This window comes from Convolutriloba macropyga, chromosome 4 (genome assembly GCF_964194025.1).
Source record: "Convolutriloba macropyga chromosome 4, txConMacr16.3, whole genome shotgun sequence".
Classification (NCBI taxonomy): domain Eukaryota; kingdom Metazoa; phylum Xenacoelomorpha; order Acoela; family Convolutidae; genus Convolutriloba; species Convolutriloba macropyga.
The window spans coordinates 47,330,010-47,354,472 of NC_134471.1; the positions used below are offsets into that span (position 1 = coordinate 47,330,010).

At 36.6% G+C, this 24,463-nt stretch overlaps 1 protein-coding gene across 1 annotated transcript in view; it reads left to right on the forward strand.

Moving 5' to 3' along the window:
* The window catches only part of LOC142338460 (uncharacterized), a 55,548-nt gene that overhangs the window by 6,792 nt on the left and 24,293 nt on the right, over positions 1-24,463 (forward strand). The window contains exons 2-3 of the mRNA XM_075388226.1: positions 9,982-10,241; positions 10,866-11,122. Coding sequence (XP_075244341.1) covers positions 9,982-10,241; positions 10,866-11,122 — 517 coding nt within the window. The remainder of the gene's footprint in view (positions 1-9,981; positions 10,242-10,865; positions 11,123-24,463) is intronic.

A 24,463-nucleotide genomic window follows, 5' to 3' on the forward strand; every position in this document is an offset into this window, starting at 1 on the left:
AAAAGAGTGACATTTTTTTAAAAGATCGACCCATTACAATCCGATTTATTTTGGATTGTAACAGTCCAAGGTTGATGCAAAACTAGCCCTGCTAATGCTTTCCGTCCATTAGGAAAACTTAGATTTTCGCGTGTTATAGTTATAGATAGTTTGTGAGGTAAGAAATCAAAAATGAATGCTTTGTTTTTGATATTCATCGAGTAAAGTTAACAAAAAACGGCAAAATTTTAAATCCAGAATGCTCTTAACGGAAATGGAAACAAGACTAGCTCCTTCGTAGTTAACAAAGGTTGTATTAGTTGTTTTTGGGAGTGTAGTTCTGGCAAATTTAATACAGTAGACAAAAGAAGTTTATTTTGTACAGTTTTTGATGACAAAGCTAAAATTTGAAATAGTTAGCCATAATTTTGGCCAAAAAAATTAAATCAAAATAATAAACAAAACTTTTTCGTCTTTAAAAATAAAATTAACAGTTTTATGGTTAACAATTTTTTCACATTTAAGCAAAATTGACGAAATTTCAGTCGAAAGTTTTGGAAAATGTGAATAAAACAAACGCAAATCGGTCTAATATTACAAAAATTTAAACAGCGGTAACTCGTTCTAGAAAACGAAATTCAAAAAAGTCTTTTTAATTCAATATTCTACGCTGGACGTGCTCTTTAATGATACCACTCACAACTTTCTACGATCAGTATATCGATGATTCGAAATTGTCTGAACAAAAGAAAACGATTGAGAATATAGTTCCTCCCCTGCCCCCCCCCCTCAAGAGGGGTCGGAAAAACAAGATTCAAAACATTATGTGAGGCAGAACACGGCTACGTAAAGCTCATTGATATCGGGTTGCGTCATTTGGATTCAGGAACAACTTGGTCATGTGGATTGCTATAGCTACAACAGCCACACACACCAAAAAAAGGTCATGCAGCAGTTTCATTCTCGTACTGATTTCTATAACCACAGGTTAACATAATTTGACCAAATTAAGAGAAAAATATTGGCAAACTTTAATAAGCCATTGCTTATTTAAAAAGAGAAAATTTTAGAGTCAAAACAGCCATAATTTTTCAAAAAAAAAGAAACTAGACATATTAATTTGGAAATGTCTAGAAAGTTAATTAGACCTATCGACAATGAGCTTTGATTTGATTTGTGTTGTCCTTTAATTAACATAATAAAGATACAACAGTCCAAGATTGCACCAAAGCCAGGCCTGTTATTGCTGTTTGTCTATTAAGAACACTCAATTGTTTTGAACGTTATAAATCTAGATAGGTTGTTAGGGCAGGAAAAATGGTGAATGGCCTTAAAATGAAAAAAAAATTGTGAAATATAGTAGTATCAACGACAGAAAACCATAATTTAAAGAGTAAAACCGCAATGAAAACTAAACATTAATTCAGTAAAAAGAAGAAGCTTTCAATCTTTGCTGACAGCAAGCTACAAGATGACAAAATTAAGAAAAATATACAGGCAAAGTTCAATAAGATATTGTTTATTTAAGAGGCAAATAATTTTTTAAGTCAAAACAACCGAGAGCTTTCAAGTAAAAATCTATACACATTAAAATTCAAATACAGAAGTAAGCCAATTGGACCTATCGCCAGTGAGCTTTGTTTTGAACAGTTCTGTTTTTTATTAATGAAAAAAGATTGGCATTTTTTTTAAAATGACTGACTCATTACAATCCGATTTATTTTGGATTGTAACAGTCCAGGATTGATGCAAAACTAGCCCTGCTAATGCTTTCCGTCCATTAGGAAAACTTAGATTTTCGCGTGTTATAGATATAGATAGTTTGTGAGGTAAGAAATCAAAAATGAATGCTTTGTTTTTGATATTCATCGAGTAAAGTTAACAAAAAACGGCAAAATTTTAAATCCAGAATGCTCTTAACGGAAATGGAAACAAGACTAGCTCCTTCGTAGTTAACAAAGGTGGTATTAGTTGTTTTTGGGAGTGTAGTTCTGGCAAAATTAATACAGTAGACAAAAGAAGCTTATTTTGTACAGTTTTTGATGAAAAAAGCTAAAATTTGAAATAGTTAGCCATAATTTTGGCCAAAAAAATCAAAATAATCAACAAAACTTTTTCGTCTTTAAAAATAAAATTAACAGTTTTATGGTTAACAATTTTTTCACATTTAAGCAAAATTGACGAAATTTCAGGCGAGAATTCTGGAAAATGTGAACAAAACAAACGCAAATCGGTCTAATATTACAAAAATTTAAACAGCGATAACTCGATCTAGAAAACGAAATTCAAAAAAATCTCTTCAATTCCATATTCTACGCTTGACATGCTCTGTAATGATACCACTCACAACTCTCTACGATGAGTATATCGATCGTTCAAAATTGTCTGAACAAAAAAACAGTTGAGTATATAGTTCCTCCCCCCCCCGCCCTCAAAAGAGGTCGGAACAACAAGGTTCAAAACGGCATGTTAGGCAGAACACGGCTAGGTAAAGCTCATTGATATCGGGTTGCGTTATTTGGATTCAGGAATAACTTAATCATGTGGATTGCTATAGCATGATTAAGTTATTCCTGTCATGCAGCAGCCAAACCCACCAAAAAAAATGTCATGCAGCAGTTTCTTTCTCGTACCGATTTCTATAAACACAAGTTAACATAATTTGGCCAAAATAAGAGAATAATAGTGGCAAACTTTAGTATGCCTTTGTTATTTAAAAATAGAATATTTTAAAGTCAAAACAGCCCTAATTTTTCAAAAACAGAAACTAGACATATTAATATGGAAATGTCTAGAAAGTTAATTGGACCTTTCGACAATGAGCTTTGATTTGATTTGTGCTGTTCTTTTATTAACATAATGAATATACAACAGTCCATGATTGGACCAAAACCAGGCCTGCTATTGCTGTTTGTCCATTATGAACACTCAATTGACCAGACATTGTCCAGACCATTGCGCAGACCGAACAGACGCTAGGCCAGACCATTGTCCAGACCGTAGGCCAGACCAACCGCCAGACCGTTGTCAAGATTAATGGCCTGACCGAACAGACCTTAGGCCAGACCATTGTCCAGACCGTAGGCCAGACCATCCGCCAGACCGTTGTCAAGATTAATGGCCAGACCGAACAGACCTTAGGCCAGACCATTTTCCAGACCGTAGGCCAGACCGTTGTCCAGACCACTGGCCAGACCGAACAGATCCTAGGCCAGACTCATTTAAACGTGTATAAGCATCCAATGAAATTTATAATTTATTCGTTTCATTTTTTTGAATGACAAATGAATATGAGATTTTAAAAAGAAATTATTGAAAAAAATCCGTCGATTTAAAGACAAATGTAAATTTCAAAAGAAGGTTAACGAAGTATTTTAATCATCTAGAAGCAGATGTCGTTTACCATTTATGGGCTGCTATTTTGAATAACAGTCAATACAGCACGCATTTATACAATTTGGGTCTTATTTGGCTGGACCTCTAGGCCTTGAAATTAGGTATTGGCCAGACCAAACAGACCAAAATATGGGTATTGGCCAGACCGAATAGACCAAAATATGTGTATTGGCCAGACCGAACAGACCGAAATTTGGGTATTGGCCAGACCGAACAGGCCGAAATTTGGGTATTGGCCAGACCGAACAGACCGAAATATGGGTATTGGCCAGACCGAACAGACCGAAATATGGGTATTCGCCAGACCGAACAGACTAAAATTGCCATTGGCCAGACGGAAGGCGCGATCCAAATTTTTTCCAGACCCTTGTGGACGGTCGCACCGGACCCCCCTGTCCGCGACCCAAGTCGGTCTGGCCAATAGCTGTCTTGGGTCGCGGACTTCATCCTGGGTATTAGAGAGCAATAATTACAATTGCAAACAATCTGCACGATGAAGCAAGCTGCTCCTATCAACTGTTGAATGGAGCAAGAAAAGTTGAATCCCACTGTTGAATCCCGCTGCCGCTGGAGCAGGAAAAGTGAATTTTGCCCAAGACCATCCTAATTGTACTTTTTCAAAACTGATAAAATTGTAACAAGAATTTTGCACTGTTATTAATTTCTGTGCCTATCTCAACGTTATAGCATGCGTGCAGATTTTTTCTTTAAAAAGGAAAAAGGAAGAAATAAATGGCAATAACAATTTTCAGCTTGCCAAAGTTTCAAAAACTGTTGTAACAAAAGATTAACTTTTAGCCTTAACAAGGATGCTCGCTTATATGCGTTTGCACATAAAGATCCGCCCCGATCATCCATATATTTGTATAAACGTCTGAAAAATGAGGAAGAGATAGAAAAACCCCAAAACAATTTTTCAAAAAAAATATATGTAACAAAGAAATCGCCTCCGACGCAAATAACTCAGTGGAAAAAAGAATTTCGCATTAAACTGATGAAAACAGCCATTATTAAGAAACCAAATCAAGACGAACAACAAAATCAAACAACAACAAACATTAATTCGATCCAAAACAAATTTTCATTTTTTTAATTAAAAAAACATTAACAAAGCCAAAGACCGTCAGATAAAAAAATTAAACAAAACAATTTGTTCTATACCAGAAAGATATGAGAAGACTCAAAAATAACGCTGGGTAACAGAAAAAGAAAGAAAAAAACTTGGAAAATAGGTCAAAATTTGAAAATAAAAAAATTGTGAAATCTAGTAATATCAAAGCCAGAAAACCCACAACATAGCACCTAAAACCGCAAACAAGGGTTAAATTTCAATTCAGTAGAAAGAACAGGAAGAAATGCGTTATTTCTTTGCTTACACAAAGCTACAAGTTGACCAAATTAGGAAAAAAAATAGTGGAAAAGTTTAATAAGCCATTGTTTATTTAAAAATAGAATATTTTAAGGTCAAAACAACCATAACTTTTCAAAAAAGAAACTGGACATATCGATTTGGAAATGTCTAGAAAGTTAATTAGACCTATCGACAACGAGCTTTGATTTGATTTGTGCTGTCCTTTAATTAACATAATAAAGATACAACAGTCCAAGATTGCAACAAAGCCAGGCCTGCTATTGCTGTTTGTCTATTAAGAACACTCAACTGTTTCGAATGTTATAAATCTAGATAGATTGTTAGGGCAAGAAAAATGGGGAATGGCCTTTAAATGAAAAGGAAATTGTGAAATATAGTATTATCAACGCCAGAAAACCATAATTTATAGAGTAAAACCGCAATAAAAATTAAACTTCAATTCAGTAAAAAGAAGAAGCATTCAATCTCTGCTGACAGTAAGCTACAAGATGACAAAAATAAGAAAAATATACAGGTAAGGTTCAATAAGTTATTGTTTATTTAAAACGCAAATATTTTTAAAGTAAAAACAACCAAGAGCTTTCAAGTATGCAATTACTTAGGAAGCCAATTGGACTTATCACCAGTGAGCTTTGTTTTGAACTGTTCTGTTTTTTGATTAATAAAAAAAGAGTGACATTTTTTTAAAAGATCGACCCATTACAATCCGATTTATTTTGGATTGTAACAGTACAAGATTGATGCAAAACTAGCCCTGCTAATGCTTTCCGTCCATTAGGAAAACTTAGATTTTCGAGTGTTATAGATATAGATAGTTTGTGAGGTAAGAAATCAAAACATGAATGCTTTGTTTTTGATATTCATCGAGTGAAGTTAACAAAAAAACGGCAAAGTTTTAAATCCAGAATGCTCTCAATGGAAGTGGAAAAACGACTAGCTCCCTTCGTAGTTTAAAAAGTTTTTGGATGTGTAGTTCCGGCAAACTTAATAAAGTGGACTAAAAGGCTTACTTTACGGAGTTTTTGATGAAAAAAGCTGAAATTTGAAATAGTTAGCCAAAATTTTAGCCAAAAAAAAATAAATCAAAATAGTCAACAGTACTTTGTTGTCTTTAAAAATAAAACTAACAGTACTATTGTTAACAATTTTTTCACATTTTAGCAAAATTGACGAAATTTTGGGCAAAAATTCCGGAAGATGTGAATAAAACAAACGCAAATCGGTCTAATATCACAAAAAATTAAACAGCGGTAACTCGCTCTAGAAAACAAAATTCAAAAAAGTCTTTTTAATTCAATATTCTACGCTGGACGTGCTCTTTAATGATACCACTCACAACTTTCTACGATCAGTATATCGATGGTTCGAAATTATCTGAACAAAAAAAACGATTGAGTATATAGTTCCTCCCCTGCCCCCCCCCCTCAAGAGGGGTCGGAAAAACAAGATTCAAAACTTTATGTCAGGCAGAACACGGCTACGTAAAGCTCATTGATATCGGGTTGCGTTATTTGGATTCAGGAACAACTTGGTCATGTGGATTGCTATAGCTACAACAGCCACACACACTAAAAAAAGGTCATGCAGCAGTTTCATTCTCGTACTGATTTCTATAACCACAGGTTAACATAATTTGACCAAATCAAGAGAACAATATTGGCAATCTTTAATAAGCCATTGTTTATTTAAAAAGAGAATATTTTAGAGTCAAAACAGCCATAATTTTTCAAAAAAAAAAGAAACTAGACATATTAATTTGGAAATGTCTAGAAAGTTAATTAGACCTATCGACAATGAGCTTTGATTTGATTTGTGCTGTCCTTTAATTAACATAATAAAGATACAACAGTCCAAGATTGCACCAAAGCCAGGCCTGCTATTGCTGTTTGTCTATTAAGAACACTCAATTGTTTTGAACGTTATAAATCTAGATAGGCTGTTAGGGCAGGAAAAATGGGGAATGGCCTTAAAATGAAAAGAAAATTGTGAAATATAGTAGTATCAACGACAGAAAACCATAATTTAAAGAGTAAAACCGCAATGAAAACTAAACATTAATTCAGTAAAAAGAAGAAGCTTTCAATCTTTGCTGACAGTAAGCTACAAGATGACAAAATTAAGAAAAATATACAGGCAAAGTTCAATAAGATATTGTTTATATAAAAGGCAAATAATTTTTTAAGTCAAAACAACCAAGAGCTTTCAAGTAAAAACCTATACACATTAAAATTCAAATACAAAGTAAGCCAATTGGACCTATCGCCAGTGAGCTTTGTATTGAACAGTTCTGTTTTTTAATTAATGAAAAAAAATTGGCATTTTTTTTTAAAGACTGACTCATTACAATCCGATTTTTTTTTTATTGTAACAGTCCAGGATTGATGCAAAACTAGCCCTGTTAAAGCTTTCCGTCCATTAGGAAAACTTAGATTTTCGCGTGTTATAGATATAGATAGTTTGTGAGGTAAGAAATCAAAAGTGAATGCTTTGTTTTTGATATTCATCGAGTAAAGTTAACAAAAAACGGCAAAATTTTAAATCCAGAATGCTCTTAACGCAAATGGAAACAAGACTAGCTCCTTCGTAGTTAACAATGGTTGTATTAGTTGTTTTTGGGAGTGTAGTTCCGGCAAATTTAATACAGTAGACAAAAGAAGCTTATTTTGTACAGTTTTTGATGACAAAAGCTAAAATTTGAAATAGTTAGCCATAATTTTGGCCAAAAAAATTAAATCAAAATAATCAACAAAACTTTTTCGTCTTTAAAAATAAAATTAACAGTTTTATGTTTAACAATTTTTTCACATTTAAGCAAAATTGACGAAATTTCAGGCGAAAATTCTTGAAAATGTGAATAAAACAAACGCAAATCGGTCTAATATTACAAAAATTTAAACAGCGATAACTCGATCTAGAAAACGAAATTCAAAAAAATCTTTTCAATTCCATATTCTACGCTTGACATGCTCTGTAATGATACCACTCACAACTCTCTACGATGAGTATATCGATCGTTCAAAATTGTCTGAACAAAAAAACAGTTGAGTATATAGTTCCTCCGCCCCCCACCCTCAAAAGAGGTCGGAACAACAAGGTTCAAAACGGCATGTGAGGCAGAACACGGCTAAGTATAGCTCATTGATATCGGGTTGCGTTATTTGGATTCAGGAATAACTTAATCATGTGGATTGCTATAGCATGATTAAGTTATTCCTGTCATGCAGCAGCCAAACCCACCAAAAAAAATGTCATGCAGCAGTTTCATTCTCGTACCGATTTCTATAAACACAAGTTAACATAATTTGGCCAAAATAATAGAAAAATAGTGGCAAATTTTAGTATGCCTTTGTTATTTAAAAATAGAATATTTTAAAGTCAAAACAGCCCTAATTTTTCAAAAAAAAGAAACTAGACATATTAATTTGGAAATGACTAGAAAGTTAATTGGACCTTTCGACAATGAGCTTTGATTTGATTTGTGCTGTTCTTTTATTAACATAAAAAAGTTACAACAGTCCATGATTGGACCAAAACCAGGCCTGCTATTGCTGTTTGTCCATTATGAACACTCAATTGTTTCGAATGTTATAAATCTAGATAGATTGTTAGGGTAGGAATAATGAGGAACGGCCTAAAACTGAAAATAAAATTGTAAAATATAGTAGTATCAACTCCAGAAAACCACAATTTAAGGAGTAAAACCGCAATGAAAATTAAACTTTATTTCAGCAGAAAGAAGAAACATTCAATCTTTGCTTACAGTAAGCTACAATATGACCAAATCAAGAAAAATATTTAGGCGAAGTTCAATAAGCCATTGTTTATTTAAAACGCAAATATTTTTAAAGTCAAAACAACCAAGAGCTATCAAGTAATAAACTAGATACATTAATATGCAACTACTTAGGAAGCCAATTGGACCTATCACCAGTGAGCTTTGTTTTGAACTTTTCTGTTTTTTAATTAGATAAAAAAAGATTTAAAAAAGACTGACTCAATACAATCCGACTTATTTTGGCTTGTAACAGTCCACGATTGATGCAAAACTAGCCCTGCTAATGCTTTCCGACCATTAGGAAAACTTAATTGATCGAGTGTTATTGATATAGACCATTTGTGAGGTAAGAAATCAAAAATGAATGTTTTGTTTTTGATAATCATCGATTAAAGTTAGCAAAAAACGGCAAAATTTTAATTCCAGAATGCTCTCAATGGAAGTGGAAATAGGACTAGTTTACAAAGGTTGTGTTAGTTGTTTTTGGGTGTGTAGTTCCGGCAAATTTAATAAAGTGACAAAAGAAGCTGACTTTGTACAGTTTTTGATGAATAAAGCTAAAATTTGAAATAATTAGCAAAAATTTTAGCCAAAAAAATTAAATCAAAATAGTCAACAATACTTTTTTTGTCTTTAAAAATAAAACTAACAGTACCATACCATTGTTAACAACTTTTTCACATTTAAGAAAAATTGATGAAGTTTTAGGCGAAAATTCCGGAAAATGTGAATGAAATAAACGCAAATCGGTCAAATATCACAAAAATTTAAACCGTGATAACTCGCTCTGGAAAACGAAATTCAAAAAAATCTTTTCAATTCCATATTCTACGCTTGACGTGCTCTTTAATGATACCACTCACAACTCTCTACGATGAGTATATCGATCGTTCAAAATTGTCTGAACAAAAAAACAGTTGAGTATATAGTTCCTCCCCCCCCCCCCTCAAGAGGGGTCGGAACAACAAGGTTCAAAACGGCATGTGAGGAGAAACACGTCTAGGTAAAGCTCACTGATATCGGGTTGCGTTATTTGGATTCAGGAATAACTTAATCATGTGGATTGCTATAGCTAATACAGCCACACACACCAAAAAAATGTCATGCAGCAGTTTCATTCTCGTACTGATTTCTATAACCACAGGTTGACATAATTTGGCTTGCTAAAATCAATCGAACTTTTTGTACATTAAGGATATACATAAGAAGACACCCTTTGTAAGTATCGCCCTGGTCTGCGATCTTTTTGTGTTATCTTGAAAATAAGTGTATGGTCTAAAGACTAGATAAACACCTTATCTTGCTAGATCCAGAGAGATAGGGGGTTTTGAAGCCTGTTGCACAATTTTGCAAGACAGTCGGGATTATTTGACTAGGGCATTGTCTTCAGTTTAAGATGTTAGTTGGTTATAAGCTTTGGTTTTTTTGCGCAAGAAAGCTGAATTGCTCACATTTTCAGGATGTTACACAGCAAGTGGAAAATCCGCTTCTCAAACTACTTCCGATGGTTGATCATTTATCTACAAGTGGCTTTTGGTCACAACTGGTGGAAAATATTCAGTCACGTTGTGACTATAGGTGCTGCTATCATCTTGTTATTGATTGATAGAAGTCTAAGTTACTCCTATGGGAATTTGTGCTCATATGACTATGGGTACATATATTGTCCTAATTGGTTCACTTACATGTTCCAACCAGAAGATGTCTTCAAATGGGGAGGTGAGTAAACAATTTAACCTAAACAATTTACTACACCGGAACATTTATTTTTCAGTGAAGGAATACACTGGTTTCGTAAAAGGATTTTTAAAATCGTTTTAAAACAATTCATTTAATCAGCTAAAGAAAAGCATTGAGTTAACAATATATAATCGAACTCATTTTAATATGAATAATCAAATTAATCCGCCAAAAAACGCCTAAAAAATTAATAGCAGCGTCGACCTTCATAAGTATACTTATGGATGTGCTCGTCAAGATCCAAGTGCAATGAAAAGGCCCACGAAGTTCAGGGGAACATTTTGACGACATTGACTGAAAATTCAGGACCCAGAAGTGGCCACACGAAATCAAACTATAGACCTAAATGATATTCTCATGGAAGATTTGGGCCACGGACGGTATTTTGATTTGTGAACCCGGGTCATCAATAATACAACTTTCTTGGACTTCGTATTAGGTCATATGTGATTCTTAGTAATCGTACTAGGTCATATATGATTTGTATGAATGATTTCTTGGTAGTCATAAAAGGAACATAAAAAAAAATAAAAACATACTCTTAAGATCTCGACTTGCGTGGCAATTGAGAACCTCAAGAGTAGATTTAGTCTTGAATTTCAGGCAGAATATCTCTGGCTCTCATCATGAGCAGTTTCCTCGTCGATTTGATATGTGCTTCAAAGGCGGTTCGAAAACGATCAGAAATCTGTGTTTTGTGTATTGATCTGACTCTGGCTGTTCTGCAATGTCTCACCTGGATATTTCTACTGGTGGTGTCGTGGTCTTCATGGAAGGAATTCAGATACAGCGAGTACAGATCGAGAACATTGTACCTTTTCGTAGGGAACATTGCTGCCTTGTTCGGTACTCTGGCCCAAGTAAATTGTTTGTGTTATTCTTTTACGTATAAAACCTGCCCGGGTCGAGGTTTGGCGGTGAATTTTCATAAGAAATGCGGTTAAATGCGGTGAAAAAAAAATAATTTTCACCGCGTATTTCTTACATTTTTTTACGGTGAATCGCGGTGAATTATTTATTTTCACCGCGTTCTCAGTATTCTTACAAAAAAGGATCGTCCACACACGGGTTCGAACCTCTGACCTCCTGCATGCCTTCCACTGCTTAGTCCAGTGCGCCAACGTTCACTTACGTCTCTGAAATTTCCCGTGAATTTAAATCAGATTGAGTAAACTTTGGAAATCATATATGATGAATTTTTGTAAGAAATGCGGTGAAATGTGGTGAATTATTTTTTTTCGCCGCATTCACCGCTTTCACCGCATTTCTTACATTAATTTGCCACAAAAGTCAATGCGGTGAATTTTTGTAAAAAATGCGGTGAATTTTGCGGTGAATTTTTGTAAGAAATGCGGTGAAATGCGATGAAATATATATTTCACCGCATTCACCGCAATCACCGCATTTCCTACAGAATTTCATCGCATTCACCGCATTTCTTACAAAAATTTACCCAAAAACTTCGACCTTGAATGATCCTGTTATATCTTTTATTACTGAATAAGTTAGGATTCGCGGTGCAAATGCTTTGTCTTAAGAATTGAGTAGCAAGTGCTGGTCAAATACACAATTACTTGTGTATCGTGAATTATGTTTATTGGAAACGCGACGCGGATCCACTACTAAGATTAACTTAGGGTTATGAAGAGCAAATGCAGAGTAACTTGAATTCAGATTGACTAACTGAGATTATGATTACTAGTAATAAATCGATATGAACAAAATATGAAATAATTTAGTAGACTATCGGGAATATTAGTATAGGTGAATAAATAGAAGTCATAACTTTTAGTTTATAAAACACATGATATAATTATATATATAGAGGGTAAATAATTTAGTACACATAAAGGTTTCGATATATATTTAGGTATCCATATTTATCACATTTCCCTCGTGACAAAAAAAAAATTTTAATGTATTTACAATTTTTAGTATCTGCACAAAACATGAAATTGAATGAGACGAACATAATTTAACTCAAAATGTAGAGGTACTACTATTGTTAAATAATTGTGTAAATGTGAAGCGAATACGCGTCATAATTTAAGCGTGTGAAATGAATACATTGTACTGAATAATTTAAATGCACAAACAGAAAGAAATGGATTCGCAGGGCGAATACTGAAAGAAATTAAAAGCTAACAAACGAAGATGAACTGTAATGAATTCAAAGTAAAATTAACATTATATTTGGATCAGCAGAGCGGGAACAAGACTAAATAAATGAATGCAGTTTAAGACAGTTTTACTAAGTTTTTAAATTTCATTTTCAGCATCCCAGACCGACATTTCTCGTTCTTGCTCATATTCGAAATATCGAACTCTGGGATCCGGTGGTGAAACTTGTCCCAATTGTAAGTCGGGTCTGGGAGGTGACGGGATTCGAGATTGTTCCGCCGTTTGTATGAGGGTTACCACCGAATCGGACTGCTTTGTTTGTTTCTTCTCTTTTTTATTCTTAAGCTTCTTTGGTTGAGTAGAACTTGTTGAAGCTAGAGAACTTGTAGGAGAGATGTCAGCATCTGTGAAGCCGTAGAATTGGGGTCGATTGCGCTTGCGGCCTTTTGTTTGGTTGTCCTGTGTCTGTGCGGGGGGTACTTGTGATGTAGGTGTAGGTGGGGCCGGTACAATTGAAATGAGAGGCTGGTTTTGAGTTGAGACATCTTCTTGGATATCAGCTGTGGGAACATTAAGGCGTCTTTTGAATTGTGGTTTATTCGGCTTGCGGACTGTTAATGCACGCGAGACATTTGAATTCACAGAGGATACTACTGATGTAGTATCACGTTGGCGATGTCTGATCTTGATTTCGCCCCTCTTTTGTTTCTTAAGATCGTTACTATGCTTCGCGATCTTAAACTCTGTGGTTTTTTCGTAAGGGGCAGGGCGTCGCTGGGCGTATACCCACAAGTTGGTGGATCGTTCTGCTTTAGTCCCAAATTTTGCGAGATCACTATCTCGGACTTTCACTGGAGTTCTGCCAGGCTCGTTAATTATCGTCGTTGTTGGTGACGATTTGGTGACGAAGGATCCAGGTTTTAGCACTTCGTACAGGCCCGCCAGTTGTCGTTTTGCTCTTTTCTTTTGCGGTAATTTGCGAGCCAGTTTGACGTTAAGTGACTGTTCTGTCCTGGGGATAGGGTCTGTGATCTGCGGATGCGTTATAAAGCGGGACTCTTTGATGTCGGACTCCCGATAGCGTTGTCCTGCGTCTAAGGAGGCCTGGCACATCTTTTGCTCTATCTCAATGTCACTTCTGTTGGCACTGATCCATCCATTTTCGTCGAGCAAATCCTCCGCAGAAACTGTCTCAGCATCTAAATAGTGATTAACAATTTTTTCATAAGTTAGATTTTGACTTGATGGAAGTGTGCTAATATTCCGTAAGGGAGTATTTGCAGGGCGACCGAAATGATTTTCAAAAGGTGTTATCTTTGTTGTTTTCTGCTTAGTTAATCGTAGATCAGAGACTATTTGTTTTATTGCTTTAGCTGTGGAAAATGTATCTTAATTTTCGGCTTTCATGCAGGCTAAACGTCTTTTAATTGTTTGGATCATTCGCTCCACCAATCCAATAGCTCTATGATCACCGACCGGAGCGTCGAGAATGTCGATATTATTTTCGTTACAATAATTTGTAACTTGTTTACCTACAAGACAAGTTGCTTGGTCTAAGCGTATCGTTCGCGGGATTCCATGAGTATATGCATAATCACGAAGAAATTTTACTACGTTTACCCCATTAGCATTTTCGAATATTCTAACAGTTGGATATTTTGAATAACGGTCAGTACATGTTAAGAAGTAAATATCTTTGTCTTTATCATTAATTATCGGACCCCCAAAATCAATCTGTATTTCTTCATTTGGTTCTTGACAAGCTTTGTGTGGGTGCCATTTAGATTTTGGTATAATAGGTTTCAGATTCTTACCAATATCCGTACACGGGGCGCAATCGGATGTTTTTGCTAAAATTTCTCTATGCATTTAGGGCCACCATGCATATTGGGAGACAGATATCATCCCCCAACTACCCGGGTGCGTCATGTGAATGGATTCGAGCACCGCCTCCTTGATAGAATTCGGAATGGCCACACGTTGGTCAACACACAGACACCCAGATTTCACGTGTAGATCCTTCCAGAAGGAGTGGATGTATGTGCTCACTTCTTTACAGCGGGCTTCGTCATCCTGCATTACACAATCGCGGATCTCTTTCAGCACCGCGTCTTTGCTTGTGAGTACCGCCAGGAAGGATTTAGTGAAGAGTTGGTTTAGGTTGTTTTCGAATACCTCTTCTCGTGAAAGCTCAATGTCATAGTCCTCTGGTGATGATGATGCTTGGGTGTTGCTGGGTCCAGCTCGGGTAGATGAAATGGGGGTGGATTGGGTGCGAAATGTCACTCTTGGGGTGTGTGGTGAAGTTGATGGGTTGCTTTGTGGTGCCTCTTTTGCTGGCATGTTGATATGAAGTACTTGTTGTGTGGAGCTAGCTATCAAATTGCAATTAGAATTTTGCGACTGGATTCCTGATGCGGGTGTGGTATCAGATTGAAGCAGTTGATTTGCACGGCAATTAAAGTTAGAATTGAATTCAGAATTGTAATTGTTTACTTGTGCTCGAGGAATGAGTGAATTAATTGAGGCATTCGAATTATGCGCGCTAATTTTAGCAGGTTTGCAAGAGTGGACTCGCGTTGGATGTACTTTTTGCTTATAATTACTATTTATGTGCCGCTTTTGGAAAGGAATTTTATTTGCGCTACTAAATAAAGATGTAATCGCGTCGCGAATACGGAAAATTGTTGCTACCATAAATTCCTCATCATATTGATTGACACTTTTAGCGTTCTGATTTGGTTGTCGCGAAATATAATCAACTAAGCCCATTCGGTTACCAGGAATATGTTCAATATTAAAATCAAATGGTAACAAACGGTCAATCCATCGTGTTAATCTACTGTTGTAAGATTTATTAGAGCGGTGTGATTTTAAGACGGAAAGAAGTGCTTTGTGATCTGTTAAAACTGTGAAGGATTTCCCAAATAGATAAAATTTAAAATATTCAATGGCCCAAACCACCCCAAGTTATTCGAGTTCATTTACACTATAACGTTCTTCATTGCTATTAAGAAAACGAGATGCGAAAGCTATTGTTTTCGACCCTTCGCAATCTAATTGTTCGAGTGCAGCGCCTAAACCTTGGCGGGATGCGTCACATTTGATGCGCGTTTCCAGTGTTGGATTAAAATGAGTATTTTCCGTAGCGTTTGCAATAACAGTTTTGATATGTTCAAAATGTGATTGATGATTCTCATTCCAAATAAATTTTTCGTTTCTCTTTAATAGGGGTCGAAGAGGGTGACATATTTTGGCAAGATTAGGTATAAATTTGCTTAGATGATGAACACTACCTAAAAATGACCGTAATTGTTTCAATGTTTTTGGGGCTTCAATTTCTGCAATTGCCGCTGTTTTAGATTCGATAGGTTTAACACCACTTTGTGAAAATGTAAAACCAAGCCAATTTATTTGATGTTTTGCGAAGTGGCATTTGCTTAAGTTAATTCTAAGATTGTCTGCTTCAAGTTTTTGGAGACATTTGTATACGTATTTGAGGTGCGATTCCTGGGTGCCTTTGCTAACTACGATTATGTCGTCCAGAAAACAGTATGTGTTAGTCAGCCCAACCAATGTGTAATCCATTGCCTTTTGAAACTCGGCCGGCATATCTGTAAGGCCATAAAATCCCGTTTTAAAACGATACGTACCCGTTGCTTCGCCGCAAATGATGTTAAAATTACAGTGGCGTGCCGTATCGGGATGTAGCTTTAATTGACTATAGGCGTATTTTAGGTCGATTGTTGAAAAATATACATTATCTCCCAGATTTGAGATATTAATATTTAAGTCATAACTTTTAGTTTATAAAACACATGATATAATTATATATAGAGAGGTTAAATAATTTAGTACACATAAAGGTTTCGATATATATTTAGGTATCCATATTTATCACATTTCCCTCGTGACAAAAAAAAATTTTAATTTATTTACAATTTTTAGTATCTGCACAAAACATGAAATTGAATGAGACGAACATAATTTAACTCAAAATGTAGAGGTACTACTATTGTTAAATAATTGTGTAAATGTGAAGCGAATACGCGTCATAATTTAAGCGTGTGAAATGAATACATTGTACTGAATAATTTAAATGCACAAACAGAAAGAAATGGATTCGCAGGGCGAATACTGAAAGAAATTAAAAGCTAACAAACGAAGATGAACTGTAATGAATTCAAAGTAAAATTAACATTATATTTGGATCAGCAGAGCGGGAACAAGACTAAATAAATGAATGCAGTTTAAGACAGTTTTACTAAGTTTTTAAATTTCATTTTCAGCATCCCACACCGACATTTCTCGTTCTTGCTCATATTCGAAATATCGAACTCTGGGATCCGGTGGTGAAACTTGTCCCAATTGTAAGTCGGGTCTGGGAGGTGACGGGATTCGAGATTGTTCCGCCGTTTGTATGAGGGTTACCACCGAATCGGACTGCTTTGTTTGTTTCTTCTCTTTTTTATTCTTAAGCTTCTTTGGTTGAGTAGAACTTGTTGAAGCTAGAGAACTTGTAGGAGAGATGTCAGCATCTGTGAAGCCGTAGAATTGGGGTCGATTGCGCTTGCGGCCTTCCGTTTGGTTGTCCTGTGTCTGTGCGGGGGGTACTTGTGATGTAGGTGTAGGTGGGGCCGGTACAATTGAAATGAGAGGCTGGTTTTGAGTTGAGACATCTTCTTGGATATCAGCTGTGGGAACATTAAGGCGTCTTTTGAATTGTGGTTTATTCGGCTTGCGGACTGTTAATGCACGCGAGACATTTGAATTCACAGAGGATACTACTGATGTAGTATCACGTTGGCGATGTCTGATCTTGATTTCGCCCCTCTTTTGTTTCTTAAGATCGTTACTATGCTTCGCGATCTTAAACTCTGTGGTTTTTTCGTAAGGGGCAGGGCGTCGCTGGGCGTATACCCACAAGTTGGTGGATCGTTCTGCTTTAGTCCCAAATTTTGCGAGATCACTATCTCGGACTTTCACTGGAGTTCTGCCAGGCTCGTTAATTATCGTCGTTGTTGGTGACGATTTGGTGACGAAGGATCCAGGTTTTAGCACTTCGTACAGGCCCGCCAGTTGTCGTTTTGCTCTTTTCTTTTGCGGTAATTTGCGAGCCAGTTTGACGTTAAGTGACTGTTCTGTCCTGGGGATAGGGTCTGTGATCTGCGGATGCGTTATAAAGCGGGACTCTTTGATGTCGGACTCCCGATAGCGTTGTCCTGCGTCTAAGGAGGCCTGGCACATCTTTTGCTCTATCTCAATGTCAATTCTGTTGGCACTGATCCATCCATTTTCGTCGAGCAAATCCTCCGCAGAAACTGTCTCAGCATCTAAATAGTGATTAACAATTTTTTCATAAGTTAGATTTTGACTTGATGGAAGTGTGCTAATATTCCGTAAGGGAGTATTTGCAGGGCGACCGAAATGATTTTCAAAAGGTGTTATCTTTGTTGTTTTCTGCTTAGTTAATCGTAGATCAGAGACTATTTGTTTTATTGCTTTAGCTGTGGAAAATGTATCTTTATTTTCGGCTTTCATGCAGGCTAAACGTCTTTTAATTGTTTGGATCATTCGCTCCACCAATCCAATAGCTCTATGATCACCGACCGGAGCGTCGAGAATGTCGATATTATTTTCGTTACAATAATTTGTAACTTGTTTACCTACAAGACAAGTTGCTTGGTCTAAGCGTATCGTTCCCGGGATTCCATGAGTATATGCATAATCACGAAGAAATTTTACTACGTTTACCCCATTAGCATTTTCGAATATTCTAACAGTTGGATATTTTGAATAACGGTCAGTACATGTTAAGAAGTAAATATCTTTGTCTTTATCATTAATTATCGGACCCCCAAAATCAATCTGTATTTCTTCATTTGGTTCTTGACAAGCTTTGTGTGGGTGCCATTTAGATTTTGGTATAATAGGTTTCAGATTCTTACCAATATCCGTACACGGGGCGCAATCGAATGTTTTTGCTAAAATTTCTCTATGCATGTAGGGCCACCATGCATATTGGGAGACAGATATCATCCCCCAACTACCCGGGTGCGTCATGTGAATGGATTCGAGCACCGCCTCCTCGATAGAATTCGGAATGGCCACACGTTGGTCAACACACAGACACCCAGATTTCACGTGTAGATCCTTCCAGAAGGAGTGGATGTATGTGCTCACTTCTTTACAGCGGGCTTCGTCATCCTGCATTACACAATCGCGGATCTCTTTCAGCACCGCGTCTTTGCTTGTGAGTACCGCCAGGAAGGGTTTAGTGAAGAGTTGGTTTAGGTTGTTTTCGAATACCTCTTCTCGTGAAAGCTCAATGTCATAGTCCTCTGGTGATGATGATGCTTGGGTGTTGCTGGGTCCAGCTCGGGTAGATGAAATGGGGGTGGATTGGGTGCGAAATGTCACTCTTGGGGTGTGTGGTGAAGTTGATGGGTTGCTTTGTGGTGCCTCTTTTGCTGGCATGTTGATATGAAGTACTTGTTGTGTGGAGCTAGCTATCAAATTGCAATTAGAATTTTGCGACTGGATTCGCGATGCGGGTGTGGTATCAGATTGAAGCAGTTGATTTGCACGGCAATTAAAGTTAGAATTGAATTCAGAATTGTAATTGTTTACTTGTGCTCGAGGAATGAGTGAATTAATTGAGGCATTCGAATTATGCGCGCTAATTTTAGCAGGTTTGCAAGAGTGGACTCGCGTCGGATGTACTTTTTGCTTATAATTACTATTTATGTGCCGCTTTTGGAAAGGAATTTTATTTGCGCTACTAAATAAAGATGTAATCGCGTCGCGAATACGGAAAATTGTTGCTACCATAAATTCCTCATCATATTGATTGACACTTTTAGCGTTCTGATTTGGTTGTCGCGAAATATAATCAACTAAGCCCATTCGGTTACCAGGAATATGTTCAATATTAAAATCAAATGGTAACAAACGGTCAATCCATCGTGTTAATCTACTGTTGTAAGATTTATTAGAGCGGTGTGATTTTAAGACGGAAAGAAGTGCTTTGTGATCTGTTAAAACTGTGAAAGATTTCCCAAATAGATAAAATTTAAAATATTCAATGGCCCAAACCACCCCAAGTTATTCGAGTTCATTTACACTATAACGTTCTTCATTGCTATTAAGAAAACGAGATGCGAAAGCTATTGTTTTCAACCCTTCGCAATCTAATTGTTCGAGTGCAGCGCCTAAACCTTGGCGGGATGCGTCACATTTGATGCGCGTTTCCAGTGTTGGATTAAAATGAGTATTTTCCGTAGCGTTTGCAATAACAGTTTTGATATGTTCAAAATGTGATTGATGATTCTCATTCCAAATAAATTTTTCGTTTTTCTTTAATAGGGGTCGAAGAGGGTGACATATTTTGGCAAGATTAGGTATAAATTTGCTTAGATGATGAACACTACCTAAAAATGACCGTAATTGTTTCAATGTTTTTGGGGCTTTAATTTCTGCAATTGCCGCTGTTTTAGATTCGATAGGTTTAACACCACTTTGTGAAAATGTAAAACCAAGCCAATTTATTTGATGTTTTGCGAAGTGGCATTTGCTTAAGTTAATTCTAAGATTGTCTGCTTCAAGTTTTTGGAGACATTTGTATACGTATTTGAGGTGCGATTCCTGGGTGCCTTTGCTAACTACGATTATGTCGTCCAGAAAACAGTATGTGTTAGTCAGCCCAACCAATGTGTAATCCATTGCCTTTTGAAACTCGGCCGGCATATCTGTAAGGCCATAAAATCCCGTTTTAAAACGATACGTACCCGTTGCTTCGCCGCAAATGATGTTAAAATTACAGTGGCGTGCCGTATCGGGATGTAGCTTTAATTGACTATAGGCGTATTTTAGGTCGATTGTTGAAAAATATACATTATCTCCCAGATTTGAGATATTAATATGTTGTGAAATTGAATCGATGAGGCTATCTATGTTTGGCATTTGATACTTGTTTTTGTGGATCGCTTTGTTTAATATTTTCGAATCAAGAGCTAATTTTACAGATTTGTCCTTTTTGACCGTAATTACAATGGGAGAAATGAAGTTTTTATCCGAGCATTCTTGTAATTTTTCAATGTGTTCTTGTTCAGAAAGTTTCTTTAGTTCGGCGGATACTTTGTCTAACAAATTTATAGGGACACGTCGGCCTTTTTGATGTGATGGGGTATAATGTTTGTGGAATTTTGAACGAACTGTATGTACTTTAGTCTTACCAATTCTGGAGATTAAGTCGGGGTAATCAATAGCAATCTGTTTTTTGATTGGGCAATATTCTTGATCTACCTGATTGATTGTTACTTGATTACTTGATTGATGTATTGAAATTCCAAGAGCTGGAAACAAATCTCTACCCAATAGAGAGCGATGTCCGTCCGCCACTACTTGAATTTCAATTGGATTCGCGTACCAATTGCTGCTTTGAATGGAAGTTTGGAGGATGCCCACCGTGTGAATAGGTTCATTTGAAAATGTTTTCAATTGTTTAGGATTCGCTTCGCGTATCCATTTTGATTTTGGATCATGGGAAATGATTGAGTTCGCCAAGGATTCATTGATTATTGTACATACGCTGCCCGAATCCACCAAAACCTTTGTTGGTGTATTGCCGAGAGTCACAAGAAGGTTGGTTGCGTCCACCGAAGTTGCGGAATCTGTTGAAGATATGACTGCTACACAGTTATCTTCATCTGAAGAATAGTTTGACTCCAAATCGGGATCAAAATTGGCCGAAATTTGATTGACATCTTCATTTTGATCGTCTTTTTCTACGTTATTGACTCGCTGTCTAGGTTTTGGGTACAAATTGGGATCTTTAGGTTTGCGACAGACCTTTGCGAAGTGGTTCTCAATACCACAGTTATTGCATCTTTTTCCCCGAGCGGGACATTTATTGCGATGGTCGGAGGTCCAGTTAGATCCACAGAAATGACAGGTTGTAGGCTTTTTCCGTGCGGTTGTATTCATATTGGAGAAAGGGGTAGCATTTGCGATACGTGTCCGTTGTACTTGGTTAACCGTTGACTGTGATTCAGTTTTGCTTGCGTTCATTTTTAGTTGGTTGAGTGTACCCATCTCAATATTAATTGCTATTGCCAATGCTTTTTCTGGGTCTACTGTTTCTTTAAGAAGTTCCTTCTGAATGTCCTCATTTTGCATATTCGCGATAAAGACATCCCGGATGATAGTGTCCCCTTTATCTCCTAGGCCACAGTTTTCCGAAAGTTCTTTGAGATGTCCATAGAACTTCTCAATAGGTTCTCCCTTTTGTTGTTTTCTTGTGAGGAAGAGGTATCTATCGAAGGTTATATTATGGATCCGAATGAAGGTTGTATTTAGAACGTCCCAAAGATCCTTCGTTGAGATTGTTTCGAGGTTAATGGTTGAATTTTTTGAGTTGAATACACGGCGCCCCTCCATGCCTAAGCTCAAATACATCAGAGAGGATGCTTTTTGATCACATAATTTCCACGGTTTGTCACCACAAAGTACGCCGATTGTCATGACACATTGACATTGGTTTTTCCACGCTGTTTTTGCCTGCTCATTGCGGGTACGTCGGTCTCGTTCTGATTGCGCCGTCGAGTTGTCCACTGCATCCTCATATGCTGGTTCAGGAGGCAGGAGTACATTTTCTGGAGGGTCTACCAAGAGAAGGTCCACTTCAATTCCTTCTCTAGCGAGGATTGCGAGTTTCAATTGTATTCTCCAAAACTTCCAGCGAATTGGGGGTTCTAGTGTCGCCTTTTCCCAAAAGGGTTGAATTCCAAGTGGGGACTTGCCGCTGTCCTTTGTCGCTGGCTGCGCCATGTTATATCTTTTATTACTGAATAAGTTAGGATTCGCGGTGCAAATGCTTTGTCTTAAGAATTGAGTAGCAAGTGCTGGTCAAATACACAATTACTTGTGTATCGTGAATTATGTTTATTGGAAACGCGACGCGGATCCACTACTAAGATTAACTTAGGGTTATGAAGAGCAAATGCAGAGTAACTTGAATTCAGATTGACTAACTGAGATTATGATTACTAGTAATAAATCGATATGAACAAAATATGAAATAATTTAGTAGACTATCGGGAATATTAGTATAGGTGAATAAATAGAAGTCATAACTTTTAGTTTATAAAACACATGATATAATTATATATATAGAGGGTAAATAATTTAGTACACATAAAGGTTTCGATATATATTTAGGTATCCATATGTATCACAGATCCTTATACTTATAGTTTTTCAAATGATATTAGATGATTTTGATAATCAATTGCATTGAAAAATTTTTTAACTCCCGTGTCGAATATTCACACCAAAAAAGATCCAAGATAAGGAGGGTAATCGGGGGAATTTTCAGCAAATTCCCCTCAAAACTTTTACATCTTTTTGGGTGGTAATGGGATGGTAATTGATGGGGGGGGCGGAGGGGGGGGGGGGAAATGGTGCAAGAGAAGAGGGTAATTTTGGGTGAATTTATACAAGAATAAGGTTTAATTGAGGATAAAACGACTCATACATCCTTTTATCCACTTGGAAGCCCTACTCATATAATATTTTATCCCCCCATACTGACAGTCTTTAACTCACAACCTCTGTACCATCAACTTAGCCTCCAAACCATCAATGCTTGCCCAATACTTGACGGTCCATCTATATGTATCTATTCCCGGTTACCACAATAACCCCTTATCATAATTCGTTTTTCCTCCCAATAAATTAACCCCCTAATCTTATTGGGTGGTAATTTTTGGGGCTAAAATCTAAAAATCCCCCCATTACCCCCCTTCCCCCTAACCTCCATAGTCATACATCCTTTCTCCCCCTAGACAATTACCCCCTACTCTTACATCAGTTTGAGTGGTAATCAGGGGGATTTCGACAGGCGCTTGTGTTAATTTACAGTGAAACTTACAGGTTTAAATTACAAAATTCAAACTTGTTACAGCTATTGCCTTTTATACAGGTTCATTTAACGAAAAACAAACGAACAGGTTAAAATCTGTGATTATTTTTGGTGTTGATTTTTGATCTAACTCAGCTTTATTTACCCCAAATGAATGGGCGTTTTCCATTTTATAGGCTTGCCTTCCCCAATGTTTGCCTTACCCAAAAACTGAGGGGTAGGAATATAAGAAACGATGAGAACATAAGTGAAATACTATAGAAAGCAGGAACAGAGCTTTAATAATGACTTCGAAAAGGAAAAGTTAAAAGTAAGAAAACCCGAGATATTTAAAGACAAAAAATTACCCAACCCTTTCGATTGTAACAAACTCGGGTGTTTCGGCTTTCAGCACTCACAACTCATTGAAAAGTTACATTACAAAATTTCTTTTTGGCATGCTACTAAATGACATTCTACCGTTTTTAAATACAAGAGACATAACCTCTTGATTTTTGGACACCTTCGGAACTACCAGGAGACATTCGTTGCTCGTTTATTACTGTACTGGGCTTTAGGTCATGACAATTTCTATGTGGGCGAACTTGTGGATGGTATTTCCTCGACATCAGTCATTTTTACCAAATTGACTCCTCATTTTGAACGTGTGACACCATGATGACCTCTAGAGATTTTGAGATTTTAGGAAAATGGGTCTTTTTGGCATACTTAACTGAATGAAATTGCCTGAAATTGTTTTTGAACGGGACCAACAGCAATTTTCTTAGTTTTCGTGTTATATTTAGTCGACAATTTAACGCAAGGCTTTTAAAAGATTGACTACAGCTAGTTGGTTCCAATAGAGTGCATATTAAAATATGAAGTGTTTTTGTTCAGATAGGAGTCCAAAGGTTATTTACTTAACATAAGGCAAAAGGTGAACAGTGGTTGGCAGCAGTTGGATGACAGAGCGTAATTTGACTGTGATTTGCTTGCAGAGTAAACAGAGCCCTGCTACGGAATTTGACAGATTGCGGCTGCAAGATGCGATGTTTACTAACAATATCAAAGTTTTTTTGGTTAACATAAGAGCGTGTTAATTGTGTATAAAATGAAGCGATGCACGTAGAGACAGATTGGTTAAAGTTTTGATAGAAACCGTTGTCTTGTGAGGGAGAGA